The 20,720-nt window shown below is 36.0% G+C and overlaps 3 protein-coding genes and 8 non-coding genes across 12 annotated transcripts; 1 reads left to right on the top strand and 10 right to left on the bottom strand.

Annotated features, from left to right (window-relative positions):
- The first annotated feature begins 3,972 nt into the window (after positions 1–3,972).
- Positions 3,973–4,746, top strand: LOC141832812 (uncharacterized). The gene has a single exon (XM_074720190.1). It carries the CDS (start codon positions 3,990–3,992, stop codon positions 4,641–4,643), a length of 654 nt encoding a protein of 217 aa, XP_074576291.1. The 5' UTR covers positions 3,973–3,989; the 3' UTR covers positions 4,644–4,746.
- A 913-nt stretch (positions 4,747–5,659) lies between these two features.
- Positions 5,660–5,775, bottom strand: LOC141834223 (U5 spliceosomal RNA). Its single transcript, XR_012602279.1, has one exon. It is a non-coding gene; the product is annotated as a U5 spliceosomal RNA (small nuclear RNA).
- A 116-nt stretch (positions 5,776–5,891) lies between these two features.
- LOC141834229 (U5 spliceosomal RNA) lies at positions 5,892–6,007 on the bottom strand. Its single transcript, XR_012602285.1, has one exon. It is a non-coding gene; the product is annotated as a U5 spliceosomal RNA (small nuclear RNA).
- A 518-nt stretch (positions 6,008–6,525) lies between these two features.
- Positions 6,526–6,641, bottom strand: LOC141834220 (U5 spliceosomal RNA). The gene has a single exon (XR_012602277.1). It is a non-coding gene; the product is annotated as a U5 spliceosomal RNA (small nuclear RNA).
- A 477-nt stretch (positions 6,642–7,118) lies between these two features.
- On the bottom strand, positions 7,119–7,235 carry LOC141834219 (U5 spliceosomal RNA). The gene has a single exon (XR_012602276.1). It is a non-coding gene; the product is annotated as a U5 spliceosomal RNA (small nuclear RNA).
- Positions 7,236–7,896: 661 nt separating this feature from the next.
- On the bottom strand, positions 7,897–8,014 carry LOC141834226 (U5 spliceosomal RNA). Its single transcript, XR_012602282.1, has one exon. It is a non-coding gene; the product is annotated as a U5 spliceosomal RNA (small nuclear RNA).
- A 524-nt stretch (positions 8,015–8,538) lies between these two features.
- Positions 8,539–8,656, bottom strand: LOC141834222 (U5 spliceosomal RNA). The gene has a single exon (XR_012602278.1). It is a non-coding gene; the product is annotated as a U5 spliceosomal RNA (small nuclear RNA).
- Positions 8,657–8,992: 336 nt separating this feature from the next.
- On the bottom strand, positions 8,993–9,108 carry LOC141834224 (U5 spliceosomal RNA). Its single transcript, XR_012602280.1, has one exon. It is a non-coding gene; the product is annotated as a U5 spliceosomal RNA (small nuclear RNA).
- Positions 9,109–10,911: 1,803 nt separating this feature from the next.
- On the bottom strand, positions 10,912–16,072 carry LOC141832785 (uncharacterized). Of its 2 annotated transcripts, none has more exons than XM_074720167.1 (2): positions 15,506–16,072; positions 10,912–10,972 (listed from the first exon to the last, which is right to left on the bottom strand). In XM_074720167.1, the coding sequence occupies exon 1, from the start codon at positions 16,018–16,020 to the stop codon at positions 15,544–15,546; it is 477 nt and encodes a 158-aa protein (XP_074576268.1). In that variant the 5' UTR covers positions 16,021–16,072; the 3' UTR covers positions 10,912–10,972; positions 15,506–15,543. The 2 variants fall into 2 exon arrangements, with proteins under 2 accessions (XP_074576268.1, XP_074576267.1); XM_074720166.1 differs by lacking the exon at positions 10,912–10,972 and adding an exon at positions 13,634–13,696.
- On the bottom strand, positions 11,116–11,235 carry LOC141834225 (U5 spliceosomal RNA). Its single transcript, XR_012602281.1, has one exon. It is a non-coding gene; the product is annotated as a U5 spliceosomal RNA (small nuclear RNA).
- An 898-nt stretch (positions 16,073–16,970) lies between the features above and the next one.
- On the bottom strand, positions 16,971–20,602 carry LOC141833762 (protein EMBRYO SAC DEVELOPMENT ARREST 30-like). The gene is made up of 2 exons (XM_074721258.1): positions 20,053–20,602; positions 16,971–17,844 (listed from the first exon to the last, which is right to left on the bottom strand). The coding sequence occupies exons 1-2, from the start codon at positions 20,583–20,585 to the stop codon at positions 17,394–17,396; spliced, it is 984 nt and encodes a 327-aa protein (XP_074577359.1). The 5' UTR covers positions 20,586–20,602; the 3' UTR covers positions 16,971–17,393.
- Positions 20,603–20,720: the final 118 nt, after the last annotated feature.

Here is a 20,720-nt window from a genome sequence, read left to right as displayed (position 1 = left end):
AAAAGCCTACCTCGAATCTCACTGTTGTCCCTGGAAATCTAAGTTGTTCCTGGTATATCGTAACAGGGGGATCATGAACATTGACATAAAAAATTTTCAGTGGCTGGTTTGGTGAAATGGATTCATGGCGGCAACTTAGTGAACGTAGTTGATTGGGGAGCCATGAGATGGCTGCTGGTGTAAAAAGGTGAAGATGGCAGTCAATTAAAACGGTGGTGTAGGTCGACAGAGCCATTGAAGTCTGCGCGTTGAATGAGTCTTGTGTGATGTCAAAAGATTGAAGATCTTCTCTGTAGAAGAAAATGTTGATCAAATTTATTTCTTTTTTTTTTGTTTTTTTAATGTCTTATTTTTTTTAGGCAAGTGGGCAACAACTTTTAGTCCTATTTAATTTTTTTTTATTTCAGAAAAAATTGATTTTGGGGGTGCAATGATCAATACAAGTTTAAATTATAATTATATGAGCTTTTATTTAAATTTAATATAAAAAATGATAAATCTCAGTTAGTTTTATTGACTATCTCTGGTGGTGATCGGCTAGACCCCATGAAAATTTTTCAAATCAGGATAGTGCAAATGTACGCAAGTGCCAGCCCAGACACCCAGCATCCTTTGATTGCGCTCCCCATTTGGAAGAAAATTCCTATAAATATATGTCCAACATCTCTTTGATTGCGTTTCTCATTTGGAGGAAAATTCATGTAAATACGTCGTAACTGAAGATTGAATCGCAAGTATCTGGATGACAATTTGGATGTCCTACCGTGGCACCATTACTCTAGGAGACATAAAAGACTATGACTCAGTGTATCACATACTGTTTTTTTAACAAAAATCGGGTCGATGAACTGATTATGCATTGACCCGGTTCGATGGGCTGGGAATTGTTATTGGACATTTGGACGTCTTTTACGAGTCAAGCCGCAAATAAATTGACGAACCAAAATTTTGAATCGCAGTTTGAACCATTGGTTCATTAGTATTTTTTTGTAACTTTAATTTTTTAAATTACTTTATTTTTTTCAATGAGAGCTTTTATTTAATAATATTTTAATGATATTAATAGTATGATTTGATATAATTAACTCATTTGAATAAATTTTTTAGCGTGAGACTGTTGAAGTCAAATTTTCAATCTAATTTACTTTGAATTTTCTAATATAGGATTATGCCACTTTTAACTTGTTGAGTTTATTAATCTTATTTAACCTTCTTAATATTTATTATTCTTATTTTATTTTTTTTATTTATAGATATTATTTGTGGCATATTCAATGATAATTTATCAACTAGTATAATTTATTCAATAATAAAATTATATATATAACAAAGATTATCAATGAATATATAAAATTGATTAAAAGATATAATATATATAATATATATACTATAAAAACATTCCAGATCAAAATTTAAGAATTATTTTATTTTTTTTGTTTTAAATTTGATAGTGAAATAGATAGATGGATGAGCCAATTTGATATTTTTATCATAGACTAGATTTCCATTTTTTTTTTACTTTGCATCTTTGGGTCGGAGTAGTTGTGAGCTTTTTATTATTATATATATGTTGAAATAAACATTTGTATGTTCCTGCTTGAGTCAGATAAAATTATCATATACAGTTTGTTTTATTTTGGATCAGGGGCGGAGCCAGGATTTTTATCGAGGGGGGGCTATTTTAATTTTAACATCGCATTGTCACACTAATAAAATAAATTTTAAATTAACTAAAAAATAAGTTACATTCAACGCAATCTAAGTTGCGTTCTTCGCTTGTTCATAGACTCAAATTCATCTACGACAGAATTGACATCAAAACTACGAGCAATATCTTTCTCAATACTTGCGGCAGCCACCATCACCATGTCAAACTTCACGATCCATGCGTCAGCACTTGAGATGGACGGTTCTAGAGCCCCTCTTTTGCTTCTTATCTTTTTCCCAGCCCTTTTTCTTTCAATTTCCTTTTTTTTTTCTTTAACAATTTTATTTTTTATTTTTTTCATGCCACATTACTAAATAACAATAAGGAAAATAAAATTAATCAGAAAAAATAATAAATAAAAGGCCCACAAATGATAAAAAAGTTGAAGCCATGAAAAATAAAATAAAATAAAATTTGTGATTTTTTTGTCTTCATTCTCATTTCTCATGCCGTGTAATTGTGAGGTGCCCATGAGGTGGGGGCAGAGCCAAATGAGATGGGAACATACGAAAATGTGGGGAGCTTTTTATTTAATTTTTTTTTAACTAAATGGATGCAAGTGGAGTCGCACATACACCATAGAAATGGAATCAGTAAAATTAGAACTGTTGTCAATTTTATTGCAATTAATTTTAGATTATAGAATTTGATTAAGAGTTAAGACTTTAACTCCAATGTTTATCCGGTGGATTACAGATCATACTTTGATTAATATAATAATATAATATATCTTTCTTTTTTTTTTTTTTGCTTAAAGGACATCTCCTTGTGGCTAATAATAAAAATCTCATCTGCACACGGGGGGGGGGGGGGGGGGGGGGGGGGGCAGGGGGGGCGACCGCCCCAGGCGCCCCCTGTGGCTCCGCCCATGTTTTGGATTACGTATCTCAATAAATTATATGATTGCTTTGAGATCATATTTTAATATTTTCATGATTAGAATCATGAATTTAAATTATGTTTATTGGATTGATTCATCCATCAAATAATTTAAATAGGTTGAATTGATATTTTATCAATCTATTTTAAAATAGATCTAGGTGGATTGACTTGCTTGGGCCAATGACTCTCGGATTAACCCACAATGGGCTTAGATTTACCTACAGATTAAGAAACTTATTTTTTTTCTTCTAAAATGTAAAATAAAAGTGGAAAAATCAATAGATTTGTGAACTTAACCTACTTAATTCATAACTAAATTTAAATTTTTTAATATTTTATATATATTTTTTTATTTTTTGAGGACTCGTGAACTTAACCTACCTAATTGCAATCCAAATTTAAAATTTAAATTGGAATTGGAGATTTCCTAATCCATCAAGATAGCGGGGTAGCCTCACCATATGATGAATTTTTGATAGATTGACTCGTGTCGTCATGGATTAATCCGTTTGATTGCACTATTTATGATGATAATCACAAAAAAAATCAAAATTATATCATCTTTTCTATTATAGTAAAATTTGTCTAGTGTTAACCATTGTTATAAAATAAATATTTAATCTTAGAGATAATATTTTAGATGAAAGATAATCTATTTTATCTTTCAGCTCTTTGAAATCTTAAGCATAATTGATAACTTTAATATCGAAGGAACTAACAACGTAACTATATAGATTTTAATTCTCTTACACTCTAAATGAATATTACATAATAAATTAGTGACTTTTTAAATTTTTTTCATATTTATAAATATTTAAATATTTTTAAAAAAATTAAATACAAATAATAATATTGAATCATCATTAGTTATAGGAATTATGATATGTAACCACCTTAAAGATTAAAATTAAGGATTGCAAATCGTCAAACAGACGATGATCTTCTAATAAATTATCTCAATTCTCTCACAATGTATCTTTTCCATTTGTCCTTTAGAATAATAAATCAAGGTTTAAATAGATTTAAAAATTAAAATCAAAATCATCTATGTTTTTTTAATGTTGAAACGCTAAATACTCACCAATTTAAAAAGCAAGGATCCTAAAGTTAAATAATGACTAAGGTTTAAAAGGTCATTTCAAATTCCAGTCGAAGACCAACGGCTATTATTAACCGAGCCAACCCTACTTCCACGGACGATCAACGGCCTTCCTTCCCAAATTATCCAATACGTTTCCTTCCCTCCACCACATCTTAAATATTAATACCACCCTTTGATTCCCTTCTCCCTTGCATTCTCCTGCCTTCTCTCCTCCTCCTCATGGCTTTCTTCCGGTTCTTCCTCCTCTTTGGCCTCTTCGCTTCCCACCTCCTCGTCAGCCCCGTCGCCGGCGTCTGCATGCCTCGCAACGCCTCAGTCACCTTCGAAGTAGCAGCACTCAAATTTCAAAGCGCTCCGGCGCCACCCAAACAGCAAAGTTCTCCGGCGCCACCACCCCAACTTCAAACTCCACTGCCGCAGGACGCTGCTATTTCGTTCGTCGGCGGTGTGGGCGGCGGCCACCCCCCGCTGCCTCCCCTGCTAAACGCAGCGGTGGCCGCGTTTTGCAAGAAAACGGACTACCCGGAGGAGTGCCAGTCGTCGGCGCAGAAGTTCCTGCCGGTGGTGGCGGAGGCCAAGGCCGCTGCATTCGTGGACGCGGTGGAGTTTCTGAAGGTGCAGATGGCGGCGTGTCGGGCGAAGGCTGTGGCGGCGCAGAGTGAGGTGGCGGCCATGCTGAAGCAACCTGGGACGACCCCGATGGTGGCGAGCACGCTGCAGGTGTGCGACGACAGCTACAGCGACGCGTTCGACAACCTGGACGCGACTGAGAAGGCGGTGGAGGCGCGCGACAAAGGAACCATCAACAGCATGCTCTCCGCCCTCGTCGACGACTTCTCCACCTGCGAGGATGGCTTCGCTGAGATGCAGATCGCCTCGCCCCTCGCCGTCTTCGACGGCGCGCTCTCCAAGCTCGCCAGCAATTGTCTTGCCATCGCCGATTTGATCTAAATAAATTAGTCAATTTGTTTTCCGCTGTATTATTTTGTTGATTCGATTGCCCAATATTGTTTTATCGTGATTGTAAAACAACTGAAAAGACAATGATAATTAAAACGAAACATTTTCTGCCGGAGAGTTTCCATCGGAATTTATTTGCTATCGTTACATGGATAAAGATGTATGCACGGATTCCGTAAACTGAAGTCCCATCTCGCCATTGCCCGCCTATTCTCCGGCAGATTTAGTTCATGAAATTGTTGGGCTCCAATTAAATATCACAGATTTTTTTATGGGTTTGATTATGTTTACAGATGGGATGACTTATATGTATAACCGATCTAATAATTGCTATTAATTACTTTAAATAATGGAATTTATTATTACTTTGAATTAATGATATAATTTTCTCTAATTAAAATTTATACAAATACTTTAAAATTTTATAGGCTCTTTTAAAAAGAAATAACAAAAGTTTATTTACTTTTGATGAGACTTTTTTTTTAACAAAAACACCCTTCAAAAATTAGGGCACGTGGTTGAAAGTGAGGTATTCTTTAGCAAAAGACGAATGAATAATTCACTTTGTGATCAATTTTTAACATTGGAGCTTACAACAATTTATAGCTTTTTGAGAGGAAGAAATAAGAACTATGGACAATGTGGGACTAAAAAGTAAGTTAAATTTTAATCAAGCCAAATTTTAATCGACACATCCAAAGGTCACGACCACGATGCACAGTCAACACTGCTTACCGCCTCCCTCTCTTTATCCTTTGCTAGCACAGCAAATTTTAACATCGGAGCCTACATCAATTTTTTACGATGTTACTAGAGAAGCAGCTCTTGGAAACTCACTTTTAGGTGGCAGCAGGTAGACTAATCTAATAATTACTATTATTTAGAATAACCGAACTTATTCCGTTAAATTAAATGATACAAATATCTCTAATTTAATTTTATATAAATACTTAAAAATTTACAAACTCTTTTAAAAAATAAATAATAAAGTTTATTTACTTTAGTGGGACTTTTTGGCAAAAGTACCCTTCAAAAATTAGTGTATGCTGTTTAAAGTGACGATCACACGGTATTCTTTAGTAAAAGGCGAAAGAATAATTCGCTTTGTGATCAACACACAGTTATGTGATTTTTGATATCGGAGTCTGTACTAATTTATAATTTTTTCAAAGGAAGAACTAATAATTACAGGCAATGTGAGACTAAAAAGTAAGTCAAACATTCTGTCTTCTTTGGTGGGGCTTTTTGGCAAAAGCACTCTTCAAAAATTAGTATATGTTGTTTAAAGTGACGGCTACACAGTATTCTTTAGTAAAAGGCGAAAGAATAATTCACATTATGATCAACACACAACTACGTGGTTTTTAACATTGGAGCCTGCACTAATTTATAATTTTTTCAGAGGAAAAACTAATAACTACAAGCAATGTAGAACTAAAAAGTAAGTCAAACTTTCATCAACACGATGACACAATGCACAATCCCTCTCTTTATCTTTCATTAGCTCCTAATCCTCATCCTCTGTTGCAAATCAGTTCCTCAACACCATTTCTCTCTTTACTCAAAACACCCTCTCTTTATCCTTCATTAGCTCCTAGTCCTCGTCCTCCTTTGCTGCAAATCAGCTCCTCGACATCTTTTCTCTCTTTACTCAAAACTCGAACGAACTGTCTATTTACATTTATAAAGAAATCTTAACACACAATCAAACTAGTCCCTTCTATTCCCTTGTAGTCTCCTAAGGAGAGAGAATAATCAAACTTATTACATTAAATTAAATGACATAAGTATCTCTAATTCAATTTTATGCAAATACTTAAAAATTTACAAACTCTTCTAAAAAAGAAATAACAAAGTTTATTTACTTTGGTAGGGCTTTTTAGCAAAAGCACCCTTCAAAAATTAGCATATGCTGTTTAAAGTGTCGATCACACGGTATTCTTTAGTAAAAGGCGAAAGAATAATTCGCTTTGTGATCAACACACAGCTGCATGATTTTTAACATCGGAGCCTGTACTAATTTATAACTTTTCAAAGAAAAAACTAATAACTACAAACAATGTGGGACTAAAAAGTAAGTCAAACTTTCATTGACACGATGACACATCATAAGGTCATGACCACACAATCCTTCTCTTTATCCTTCATTGACTCCTAGTCCTCATCCTCCTTTGCTGCCAGATTAGCTCCCCAACACCTCTTCTCTCTTTGTTCAAAACTCAAACGAACTATCTATTTATATCAATCTAGAAACCCTAACACACAATCAGACTAGCCCCTTCTATTCCCTTGCCATCTTCTAACGTGATGCAGCTAAAGACTGATCTAATAATTATTATTAGTTAGAATAACCAAACTTACTACATTAAATTAAATGACATAAGTATCTCTAATTCAATTTTATGAAAATACTTAAAATTTACAAACTCTTCTAAAAAAGAAATAACAAAATTTATTTACTTTAGTAGGGCTTTTTGGCAAAAGACCCTTCAAAAATTAGCATATGTTGTTTAAAGTGACGATCACACGGTATTCTTTAGTAAAAGGCGAAAGAATAATTCGTTTTGTGATCAACACACAACTGCATGGTTTTTAACATCGGAGCTTGTACTAATTTATAACTTTTCAGAGGAAGAACTAATAACTACAAGCAATGTGGGACTAAAAAGTAAGTCAAACTTTCATCGACACGATAGGGGCGGAGGCAGGTTTCCACGATAAATGGTCGCGCGATCAGACTGCCAATCTCATGCCCTCCTTCTCTATTTAATGTATTATTCAAAAAGCTGGGGGGGCGGCGATGGCCCCTACCTACGTGGCTCCGCCCCTTCACACAATGACACATCATAAGGTCATGACCACGATGCACAATCCTTCTCTTTATCCTTCATTGACTACTAGTCCTCATCCTCCTTTGCTGCCAGATTAGCTCCCCAACACCTCTTCTCTCTTTGCTCAAAACTTGAATTTATATGTATCTAAAAACCCTAACACACAATCAAACTAGCCCCTTCTATTCCCTTGTCGTCTTCTAAAGACTAGCCCCTTCTATTCCCTTGTCGTCTTCTAACGAGAGAGATGCGATGTAGTTGGAGAAAACTGATCTAATAATTACTATTAGTTAGAATAACCAAACTTATTACATTAAATTAAATGACACAAGCATCTCTAATTCAATTTTATGCAAATACTTAAAAATTTACAAACTCTTCTAAAAAAAATAACAAAGTTTATTTACTTTGGTAGGGCTTTTTGGCAAAAGCACCCTTCAAAATTTAGTATATGCTGCTTAAAGTGATGATCACACGGTATTCTTTAGTAAAAGGCGAAAGAATAATTCGCTTTGTGATCAACACACAGCTACATGATTTTTAACATCGAAGCCTGTACTAATTTATAACTTTTTCAAAGGAAGAACTAATAACTACAAGCAATGTGGGACTAAAAAGTAAGTCAAACTTTCATCGACGCGATGACACATCATAAGGTCATGATCACGATGCACAATCCTTCTCTTTATCCTTCATTGACTCCTAATCCTCATCCTCCTTTGTTGCAACGAACTGTCTATAATTATATCTATCTAGAAACACAATCCTTTTCTTTAGACTCCTCATCCTCCTTTGTTGCAACGAACTGTCAATTTATATCTATCTAGAAACCCTAACACACAATCGACTAGCCCCTTCAATTCCCTTGTTGTCTTCTAATGAGAGAGATGTGATGTAGTTGGAGAAAGCTGATCTAATAATTACTATTAGTTAGAATAACCAAACTTATTGCATTAAATTGAATGACACAAGTATCTCTAATTCAATTTTATGCAAATACTTAAAAATTTACAAACTCTACTAAAAAAGAAATAACAAAATTTATTTAATTTGGCAAGCCTTTTTAGCAAAAGCACCCTTCAAAAATTAGCATATGCTATTTAAAGTGACGATCACACGGTATTCTTTAGTAAAAGGCGAAAGAATAATTCGCTTTGTGATCAACACATAGCTACATGGTTTTTAATATTGGAGTCTGTATTAATTTATAATTTTTTCAGAGGAAGAACTAATAACTACAAGCAATGTGGGACTAAAAAGTAAGTCAAACCATCTATTTACATCTATCAAGAAACCCTAGCACACAATCAGATTAGCCCCTTCCATTCCCTTGCCATCTTCTAATGAAAGAGATATGATGTTGATCTAATAATTACTATTAGTGAGAATAATCAATCTTATTACATTAAATTAAATGACACAAATATTTCTAATTTAATTTTATGCAAATACTTAAAAATTTACAAACTCTTCTAGAAAAGAAATAACAAAGTTTATTTAATTTGATGGGGCTTTTTGACAAAAGCACCCTTCAAAAATTAGCGTATGTTGTTTAAAGTGATGATCACACGGTATTCTTTAGTAAAAGGCGAAAGAATAATTCGCTTTGTGATCAACACACAACTCCATAGTTTTTGACATCGAAGCCTGCACTAATTTATAATTTTTTAGAAGAAGAACTAATAACTACAGGCAATGTGGAACTAAAATGTAAATTAAATTTTCATCGACACATCATAAGGTCACGATCACGATGCACAATCCGATCATCTCAGGTCCCTTCCATTCCCTTGCCGCTGCCGTCCTTTAACCAGAGAGATGCGACGTAGCTTAATAAGCAGCTCTTGGAAACTCACTTTTGAATGGCTTAACAGGCGAGGAAGACTGAAAGGAGGGAGCTTGCTGAAGAGAGTGTAGTCAATGGGAAGGTGAGCGATAAAATTCCACAGTTAAGCGAAGAAATCTGCGTGGACGAGAATTTGGCTTCTGTGCGTTTTCTGGTGTCTCCATGAATGTGATGGAGGAAATGGATGCGCTACCAAAAACCTGATGAAATACAAGAGAAAAGTTGTTTTTTCTTGAATCATTGAAGAAGCCTGGAAACATTCCAAAAGGATATGGTGGATTCACTCAAGAGCGTGGAAAAGGAAGCAACGACATCTCACTTCCTTGATACAACTGAAGATTACTTCTCTGCTCTGTTTGATTCATTAGTGTTCCAACTAGATGTCGTTGACGGTCAAGTCACTAGTCAATAATATATCACCTCAAATCTCATTGGTTCTGCCTACGAGAATAACCTGAGGAAGAGAACTAAACGAGCGGATTAATAAGGCACCGAGATTTCTGACGGGGCCACTCCGACGTTCAAATCAACTAAAAAAAATAAAGAAGTATGTATATGTAAAAATTCCAGAGAGCTTTCTTCATACCTACGAGTGTTTATATAGCAGTGAGTTGAGCATGATATTTGGTAATCAATGTACATGATTGGCTGTCAAATGAGCTAATAATGCACCATTAAAGGCACTATCTCTAACAATTTTCAATCATCCAACGGTTCGGCGAAGATGATTATATTCATTTAACGATTGTGCGCTGTGCGAAAATTTCGAGAACTAAGTTTAGAAACTTAATAACCATCCTTATCCTTTTGATAGAGCTGATCGGTTTTGATCTCGAGCCGAAGAGAGATCAAACCATTTAGGGGCCGAGCTGACTGAGTGGTCGAGCTGTGAGAGCATATGACCGAGCTGACTGAGCGGCTGAACTGTGAGAACATGTGGCTGAGCTGACTGAAGCATTCTTAAATCAGTCACACAGCACGGGTTGGCCATTGACCGTTTGACATGCCAGGTCGGACGTCAACTCGGATTGGTTATTAACTCCTTTTTGTTATATTAGACGAACAAAGACTCGCCATATCAATTAGATTACCCACTATACCTGTATCTGAATGTAATTTTGCATCTAGCTTCTCAAGATGCAAAAGAAAAACTTGAATCAATCATGGCGACTAGTTAAGTAAACTGGAAAATTTGAACTCGAGTAGTTGTTTGATCAGATACGGATTGGAACCTACTACCTAAATTTGATTAGTCACACAGCTTGCATAAAGGTTAGCTTTCTAGGTTTTGCAACAAGTCTCTTTAATCGTTTATATTTATTCGATAAAAGATCATTTACATTTGTTGGATAGGATTACGTTAAATGAATAAAACTCCAGCAATAACGAGTTCAGATCATTTATATTTATAAACGATGCTCATAAACAAGTTTTTAATAAATTTAAATTTTGAAAGATCATATTTTAATATAAATTTTATTTAACAGATTAATATTTCGATAAATCATATGGATAATAATTTTACTATTTGAGCTCAGATAATTTACTTAAGCACTCACTAACATTGAACAGCCTCGATCAGAAAAAGGCTCTCCCCACCCAATTGGCATGTCTCTCCTTACAAATCAATGCTTTCCTGCTAACTTTATTATAAAATATACCTTGTCAGAATTCTTACACGTTAAAAAATAATGAAAAAATCTAGATAAAATTTAAATACAATTTAATAAAATAACTCAAACAAAAAGGAATTAAGGAAAACAAACTTAAATTAGAATTTGTTGGGGCTCTTCCACGAAAGAATCCCCTTCAAAAAATTTAATGTATGCTGTTTATAATGACAAGCACACGGTATTCTTTAGTAAAAGGCGAAAGAATAGTTCGCTTTGTGCTTATCACACAGCTGCATGGTTTTTTCACAAGAATCTTGCATCAATTTATAATGCTCTCTGCAGGAAGCTTACCAAAAACTAGTAATGTGGGACTAAAAATTAGCCAAACTAAACAACTTGTCCTTCGCACGCTCCTCATCCTTTTTTTTTCCCCTACGGCTCAGTAAAGCCTCTCCACACTCCTCTCTTATCCTCCGACTCCTCTATTATCGTAACCACAGGCGCCATTCACCTCTACAGATGAACCTCTAGTTCCTATGTCGAGAGAGAGTGATAGAACTCAGGAAGAAGCTCTAAGAACTCATTTTTAGAGTTTAGAGATGGCGAAGTAGGAAGACTGAAAGGAGGCAATTTTGCTGAACATAATGCAATCAATGGAAATTTGAGCAATAAAACTAGTAGGTGGAGGAAGAGAGCTTCGCAGACAGCTTTGGACGAGAATATTTTCACTCTTTTGTTGTTGTATCAAGAAATCAATTGCAAAGAATCTCAAAATCCAAGATGGCCATGGATAGCTGATGAATTGGGATTTTATTAATTTTAAATTGATTTATTCTTGGGTTTTTACATGCAAATGATCATTTATTGAATCGATTTAACCATATTTGTCTCATATTGCATAATTTGAGGTTTGGGATAATTTTTGTGATTTAATGGTGATTTTTTGGCATTAATTGGATTTTAAATTGATTCTAGGGCTAAATCGGATCCGACTCGAGCTCAATCGCGGTCAAATCAAGTCAAATTCGTCAAATTGATCAAGCCAACATGAAGGACATGATCTGGATCGAGCCCGATCAAAATTTCAGATTTTTTTGGAAGCCCTAAGAAGCCCTAAAGCCTAGATCAAGCACAGACCATCAGATCAAGATCGGACGGCTGTGATTAAGCGATTAATTGGAGTATAAAAACCATAGCTTAATCGATGAACAGTGCCGCCGCTACTGTTCATCGTCGTTCCCGCGGAAGTTCCTGCTGCGCGACGTACGTGTAGGCGAGCCCGTTTTCAGCCAAACCAATTCCGTTGCCATCCTTGTTCCCTGAGTAATCTAAGACCGGTTGATTGGGTATATTCGGGCGGCCGGAGGAGGCGCGACGGCGAGGGTTTCGCCGGCGGCATCAAGCCCTGTTTTCGCGAATTCCGGCCATTCTCAGCTCAATCCGAAGCCGCGCTTCTCTGGGGGGTTCTCGGAGGTTCGTGTGGCAATCCTAAATCATCCGAAGAGTGGCAGGACAAGCGAAGACAAGCACTCCGGTTTTCCAGCTCTAAATTGGCGCGTGCACGAGTCTGTCAGCTCCGGAGAGGGTTTTTCCAGGCTGTTCTTGGCTCGGGCAGCGAATACATCACCTGAAGATCGCGTGGAGGATTCCTGTTGGATTCAAGAGCTTGTTGACACCAAGCTAAGAGAAGCACACGGAAGAAGGGAGGCTGGATACGCTGTTTACGCATTTTTGTTTCTGATTACGATTTCTGAATGTTTGTTTCTGAATTTACAGCTTGGTTTCTGTTTGCAGTGATTATACTTCAATTTGTTAGTTGTTAAATGCTAGGTTTCATTTGAATTGCTTAGATTTGTGACTGTTTTTTGGTTGTGGTAGTGATTCCCGTTGATTAGGAGAAGCCTGTAGTTGCTAGAACTGTCCGTGCCATTTCTTGGAACACTGTTCCGTGCCAAAACCTCCAGCTCCAGCTTTGATTTTGAAATGTCTTGATTGATTCATGAAGTTGATAAGGATTGTTGAATGCAAACGGCTTGGTCTGATTTCTTGATTAGAGTGGTTGAGCATCATTCTGATTTCACTTGTTAAAGCATTGTTTCGTGCCAAGTGATGATGGTTCATTCGATTAGTTGCTTTGTTAGCTTGGTTTTGCCCATGTTTGCTTATGTCAGTTAAGTGATAAGTAGATTGCATCATTGTTTAGTGAGCATAGAATTGTTTCCTGTCAATTTGCGACTTTAGCCTAATTTCATTTTAAGTTTAGCTGTTAACTTGATTGCTTTGATGGTATTTAGAGCTTGCGTTTCTTAGGGTTAAATTTTAGCATTTTGCATTTAGTTATTGATTTTCATTTATATTTCATTGTAAAACACCAAAAAACCCCATTTCATATGTGAAAACCCAAAAATACGACACACCCAAGCTTGATTTAAACCGTTTCTACTAGTCCTTGGAAAAACACGACTCGAGGCCCCTATACTTCATTTATTTGTATTTATTGTGGGTTTTCGATAAAATCTATAAATTCTAATTTGAAGCCCTATCGTGACACCTAGTAAAGGGTTTTTCAATAGCAAAAAGCTGAAATACTACAGAAAGATTGTTTTTTTTTAATCGATAAAGAAGTCTAGAAACGGTCAAAAATTGTTTGATGGAAGCAACGATATCTCACTTTCAATTTTCTTTTTATTCAGGTATCTGTGCCTTGGTTCAACTAACGATATCTCACTTTCCTTGACACAACTGGAGATTCCCCTGTTCATTCATTAAATTACTTCAAATGAAATTATAACTTGTGAACATCATTGATCCATTGGCTTTAAGGGGGAAAAAGATGGCCCAAAACCAAAATTAGCCTCACAAACATACAACGAATTGCGTTCAAGAATGAACTTTTGGCATATTTGCACAAGATATTAACCAACTATGTTGACAAAAGATGACTCTTTAAGTATGCTCGGAACCTTCTTATCCAATTAAAGGAGAAAGCAGCAGAAAGAAAAAAGGGGGAAATTAACAAATACGACAGTTCTATTGCAAAGTTGGAGGCTCTAATAATTCCTAGAATAAATGAATCCACAAGACAATTTCACATACCACTAAATTGTCTAGAAGCAGAACTGCATGCTATTGAGATGTCACAGATGTGATGAAAGAGTTATAACAAAGCAATTTGCAAATAATACTCAAGCGCTATACAGATTAAGATTATAAGTTCAGAAACCAGAAATCTTAATTACATTGGTAGTTGCAGTATATTAGCACATATATTTCCAAGATTTCTAAATGATCCAAAAAATTTCAACTCTGATAAGAAATTTAAGAGTTCTGATAGTGACAATGTCATCTAGACTGTGGTCCCATTCATTAGCCTGTTCATGTCTCAGTAAAAAAAAAAATGGAATTTTATATCCTTGGATTCTCAAGGATGACGTGCTATAATTAGTTACCCTGGCATGAAATTTGGACTGAATTTCAAGTCCATGGAAAAAAGAATTTAAAGATTTGTATTTTCATACAATAAGAGAAACTATTTGCACTCTCCTTTACCAAAGCATCTAGAATCTCTTATTCCAACACTTATGAAACTCTTACTTGCCTCCTAGAAGAAAAGGTCATCATCAGATAGATTTTAGGTGGCAATGTAACATAAATGCATTCACAAGACCAAATTTTACTTTGTGGTAATTTTCTGAAGATGCATCAGACTCTGTCAATACTAGTCATAGACACTAATAGCTCAAAAAAGTCAGTGCATCTACCAATCTACTATAAGACTCCATGCATTTGCTATTTTATAAATGTAGTGGAAACTTTGTAGTTCAAACATGGTATTATGTTCATAAACACATAAAAACACAATGACCATTAACTTCCATCCCTAACATGCTACCTAACTAGCCTATTCTTGGTAGAAAGTAACTATAAACTCTTGCATCTAAACGAGCTAGTTTTCCAACTTTGTCCAAAAATTCCCATTTTCAATTGAATTCTAATGAAGCTGAAACCAAATCTGACATTACAACCTTACATCATTAGTACTAAAGCACTCCTACGAGAACATAGTTCTCCGATGAATGGTATTCATACATGTGCAAGAACAAGAAAAAGTTAGATGCATCTACAATGCAGTAATTGCAACAAAATACTTATATAATTATCTTTGAAGAACATTCTGTTTTGTCATACAATGATAAGGCAAGATATGAAACCCATAGGTTGTACATGATTATACAACGTGAGAAACAAGGAACTTCAGTTGTTTAACAACAGTTTGACGTTATGATGCCTTGTCAAGATATATGAATCCCAATTACTAGCAATTATGCTTCAAAGTGTATTCATCGTTTCTTTTGTGTGTGTGTGTGGGTGTGTGTATCATCAACTAGTCATCGACCTTCTCAAACAAGAAACTTGTATAAAAATGGGGCAATGTACTCAATTGCAGTTAATGATGTAGTTAAAATAAATTAAATAAACTGTACCAGCACAATCATCTTTTCACATGAACGGATGAAAAGAAGAGTCTATACACAAATTATATGCATCCAAAGAGGAGGAGACCTTAATCCGTGAGGTTGCATTATCCGAGAACAATTCGATCAGCACACCGACGGCCCCCTCGGCGCCAGAAGCCGACCCATCCTCTTAAAAGCAAAGTGGGCGCAGTTGGACAGGGCGATCCAGCATACAACCTCATAAATAAAATCGAACGCCGGATCCGACAAGGACGAATCGCCCGATTCGTCCCAGCCAGGGCCGGAATCTCCAGAATTCCAACCTCTTCCTCCGTCTCCTCCACCACCGAAAGGCCCATCGTCGCCGTCCCCGAAGAAGCCGTCGTCCACGCCACCGCCCTCCGTGTGAGTCCTCCGCCGGATTCGGCGCATGCTGCGGCGGGCGAGGGCGGCCGGGGCGGAGGCATGGCGAAATATGTCGGTTCGGACTACGGCGGGCGGAGCGACGGAGTCGAGGGCGGAGAGGGAGAGGGAGTAGCGGGCGACCGCCTTGGCGGAGACGGAGAGGCCATAAGCGTTGGTGATCGAGAAGGCGTCAGCGACGGAGGAGGAGGTCTCCATACGCGGCTCTACCCGGCGGTGGAAAAGAGTTATACAACGACGTGGCGTGAACCGTGAGGATTGAGGACGAAAGAAATCAAGACAATGCGATCTATAAAATAAGAATTTTCCTGCACTTATTTATTTAGCGTGAATTTTTTTTTTATAAATTCCTTTTGACATTTTTCTCTGAAAAAAAATCTGATCGTAGAAAACATGTATCTTTTTTTTTTAAAAAAAAAAAACTGATCATTTACTTCATTCTCTCCGTCTTGGCTTTCAGTGGTCCTGTCAACTACTACAGTTGTACTACAGAAGTTTGGCCTTGTCTAACAAAACTATTTTGTTGGTATCTCTCATCTTGTGTTCCATTGATGTATTCAAGTTTGTTAGCACAACTACAACCTCTTTTTAATAAAAGCATTTGGTTTATTTGAGTGTAAATAGTGACGACTAGTAGAAAGAAATGGAGCTCTCTTCAATAAAAAAAAAAAATAATAAAATCTGCCATTCAACAGTTTTACACGATCCATGATCATTTATATGAAAATAAATGAAAAAAGATACAGTTGACCACTACGAAAAATAACATTATCTTAACTTCAACTTTTATCTAACAAATCTGTCTCGAAACAAATTGAAGCTCTCAAACTTTGAAAATCTATGCAGAAATTGGGAGCTGAGGGACCATGAAACAATGCACAGATAAAAGTTCAAATTTCATCCGATTAATCTATCTTTTCTCTTAATTTATTTAATAAATAAATCTGAAACACGATTTATAAACACTTTTCCTAAAAAAATAAAAATGTAAAAAAAAAACATCCCATTCAGTTAAAAGATAAGTGTAAAAGCATATCTGTGTTCAGACAAGTAGGGATGATTTTATCACATTTCACGCACGCATCCCATTCGGTTAAGTAAAGAAACACGCAAAGTCCTAGCAAGGCTTATTTATTGCCTGGCTGAAACAAAACCACCACGAAAATTTAGGTCCAAAAAAATTAGCAAGTCAATAGCTGAGAAGCTTGTACGAAGTTAAGAAAATTTACTTCTTCCCGAGCTAATTTGTATCCTAAACAAATACAAATCAAAATATACAAAATCAACTTGGAACAAAGATTCAAGAGAAGGGCAGGAAAAAGAATGCTCTGGGGTTGTTAATTTTCATACTGAGACTGTATAAGAAGACACAGCAGGAGCCGCGCAACTATATCGTTGGAGCTAAGCACTTGCGCTCATCAAGATTGCTTGCAGTAGACAAAAAGAATCATGGCAAACTCATTAGCTGCAAGTCTGGTTAGACCATTACCATCTGGACATGTGTTCCAAGCCTCCTGATGAAAGGCAACATCAAAATTGAATATTTTCAACCTCTACGTACCGTTTAGAACTTAATCATCTGGATCCATCTCTTCGTCTTGCTCAATGGATCTACTCACATCACTTTTGTTCCCAGTATCAGATTCAGCCTCCGCCACTGCCTCATCATCTTCTTGAAACTCATCCTCCTCGATGTCGTCATCTTTGGCTACAGGAGCATTAGAGAAGGCCATTGCTAGGCCGCGAACCATCCATTCAGGGCATTCATCCTCACTTATGTATTGCGACTTGAGATTGTTGCTCATGGCATGGTCAGGGATAACAGAAGATTTGGAAGTTCTACAAAAACATTCTGGGAAAGGGTGTGAAAGAAAAGACACAGATTTTGATGATTCAAACTCTGCAATGAATCCATTCACACCCAAGCTCCTGTTAAGATGATCCCGCACCAATGCTGTCCAATTATGCGGTGGATGATATAGATTATCACGTACAGAGCTGAGCCACTCAGCAAGTATTTGTCTGGTGAAAGCAAAACTTCATTATGTTCATCGTACAGAAACAAATGCAGTTCCAAGTCTTTTAAATATAAAATTTCTATAGAGAGAATTTGCACATCTCCATAGTACAGCTGCAAGCAGTACCAGACAACCATTAATATCGAGGAATCAATCAAGTGGTTCCCTAGCATGTACAGAATAAAGCATCCATCAGTTTTACGTTTTTTTTGGGGAAAAAATCACTGCCAACCTTTTACCTGTTCAGATTTAGGGGCACAGATCTGAAAATGAGTCATGAGGGAAAGGAAAAGAGAAAGGGTGTTCTAGCATTTATAATGTTTCCAAAGATGGTAATCTTCATATCAGTTCAATTACGCACTAATTTAAAAGTTTTTGTAAAAAAATAATAATAATCACTATTTGGAATGGAATTTGAACCATATCAGAATGCATAGAATCCCAAATCCGTGGAATTCTTTCCTCAAGTAGCTTGGCCATAAACAATAGTAATGCTGCAAAGGACGGAGAATCCGTGCAGCTCTTTAAATACCAAAGTAACTTCTGCAGCATACCAAACTAGTTTAATCTTTTCTGTTCCATATAGGATCAGTGTAGATGTCCAATTGTGGGATTCTTTCTTCATGTAGCTTGTGCATAAATAAAATGCTGCTACAGGGGAAAAGAAAATTCCTGCAGCCCTTGAAATATCAAAGTAATTTCTGCTGAAAATTATGGTCATTGGATACCAGATGCTAGATTCATCCATTAAGTCATAGGGATATTGTCGAGGATTACAACACATCAAGCCTTGTTAATCTGTGCAATTCTATATAGCAAGCACTGTTTTATCATCTAACGCTTAATTTTTCTAATAATATTTTTATTTTTTTCTAATAATTCCACACATCTAACTTATCATTTTCTTCACTGCCACACTAACTTCTGGTACATATTTCCTAACCGTTCAGTGCTCACTTTCTAGCTCATAATGTATTGTCAATTTCAGTAGTTTTATACCTGCATAATAGAAACACAATTATGCAAGATTCCAAAAATTCCTTTCAAAAAATTTAACTACTCTTGAATAGACTTCCTATCTATCAAATATAAACTATTTCTTCACTTCTTTTCAATACTAAACCTACATATATTCAATATTAGTTCTACCTACTCTAAAAACTATATTATTTAAAAAAATCCTCTCCACATTGAAGATTGGTGTTTATTTTATTCACAATCTCATTAATTATCACAGTAATATGGTTTGCCCGGCAGTGTTGAAGAGAAATATACTTCGCAAAACTAGGCATGCTTTATTGTGTGACGATTCTACTAATGAAGTCTTGGATGATATTTGTTAATCAAGAAGTTTTTTTAATATATTTTTGTAATTAGTTTCTCTAAATTTAAATTTAATTAATATCTCACGGTGCAGTTTTATTTTTAAAAGTAAACAACTTAAATGGAAGGATCTTAAAGAGTAAAACTCATGTGAACTTTGAACCTCGGTCCTACTAAAAAGTTCATTAGTAGTAATGTAAAATAAATAAATGAATAAGAGCTTCACAACGATATTAAACTATCATGCATGTCCTTTATCACAACGGTAAAATTACTAATTATTTTTCCTTCTCAAATTTTCATCACAATAACTGTTTAGGAACTCTATTGTAAATTTTTCCTAAGTCAATAAGTCATGACAATTCCTCTTATATATTTCTCAACTATAGTTGAGTTGGTTACGACAGAGTAGCGTTGCTGAAGTGGGCAAGGGTCGAATCTTAGCAAAGCCGAGGCAATGCCCTCCTCCGTCGTGGCCAATTGCAGCTTCTCGATTTACCTCCTCACAGATGGTCGTGGGGCCGACCGTGTGAGGTCATTGAAGTGGCGGATTCCACCTTTTGCTGATGATGCCCTTGTCACAACGGTAAAATTACTAATTATTTTTCCTTCTCAAATTTTCATCACAATAACTGTCTAGGAACTCTATTGTAAATTTTTCCTAAGTCAATAAGCCATGACAATCCCTCTTATATATTTCTCAACTATAGTAGATCTTCCAGACATAGATAAACTAAATTTCAAAAATTAACATTAGGATTGGTGCAAAAAACTCAAATGATAAATAAAAACAAATGCACCATTTTTTGGAAAACCTAACATATGCCAAATGCTCAGAAAGATTGTTTTCCAATTCATACAAGTAACAAATCAGTATCGAAGAAATTACCTATTAGGACGATAGGTTACTCCAGATGCTGTTTGGTATACTCGGTGACCCATTACTAAACTTGAAAAATCAGGCCAACCACTACCATCATTGTTAAACCCAGGAAAAAATGCATCGGCTTCAACAGAAACATAATAATCAAGAGCATCCCAGATTAACCTGTGTGCTTGGTTCCTCAAATCCATAGGTAAAGGATCAGGCTCTGTATCAGTCTCTGCAACCCAACCATACCAACCCTCCTTTTCATGCTGATAAAAGGGCCTTGCAGGAGGTGGAGGGAGAGGTCGTGGCCAGGGCCCAGCCTTTTTCCACTCCTCAATAAGTTGTTTTTCACTCTTCACAAAAGGAGGCTGAGGAATATTTGAAGGGAGAGGATATTCAGGACCAATCAAGCTTGACAACTCTTTCTTACTACACAAGAAAGTACGATCTACTAAGTTCATATACATAGCTCGCAGAGGAACTAAAATCCTCTGCCCTCCAAATGTCTCAGAACCAGCCAAGTAGATTATAGTATTTGCAGGATAACCCATTGCACGAAGAATAAATCCAACCTGCAGAAAATCAACCTAAAATTAAAATGCAGAAATATAAAAGAAATCATCACTCACAGGTAGACAGAATATTATAGAAATTAAACAAAACAACATCTAGATATAGTAGAGTTA

This window comes from Curcuma longa, chromosome 8, assembly GCF_044706935.1.
Source record: "Curcuma longa cultivar G26 ecotype Majalengka, Jawa Barat chromosome 8, ITB_CL_G26_1.1, whole genome shotgun sequence".
NCBI lineage: Eukaryota > Viridiplantae > Streptophyta > Magnoliopsida > Zingiberales > Zingiberaceae > Curcuma > Curcuma longa.
This window is presented reverse-complemented; position numbering and strand designations above follow the sequence as displayed.

Excerpts from the sequence above, each read along its gene's own strand:
- LOC141832812 (XM_074720190.1), top strand. The coding sequence starts at position 3,990 with ATGCCTCGCAACGCCTCAGTCACCTTCGAAGTAGCAGCACTCAAATTT.
- LOC141832785 (XM_074720167.1), bottom strand. The coding sequence starts at position 16,020 with ATGGAGACCTCCTCCTCCGTCGCTGACGCCTTCTCGATCACCAACGCT.
- LOC141833762 (XM_074721258.1), bottom strand. The coding sequence starts at position 20,585 with ATGGGTTATCCTGCAAATACTATAATCTACTTGGCTGGTTCTGAGACA. Across the intron at positions 17,845-20,052 it reads GTAACCTATCGTCCTAATAG|ACAAATACTTGCTGAGTGGC; the intron begins GTAATTTCTTCG and ends TGCTTTCACCAG.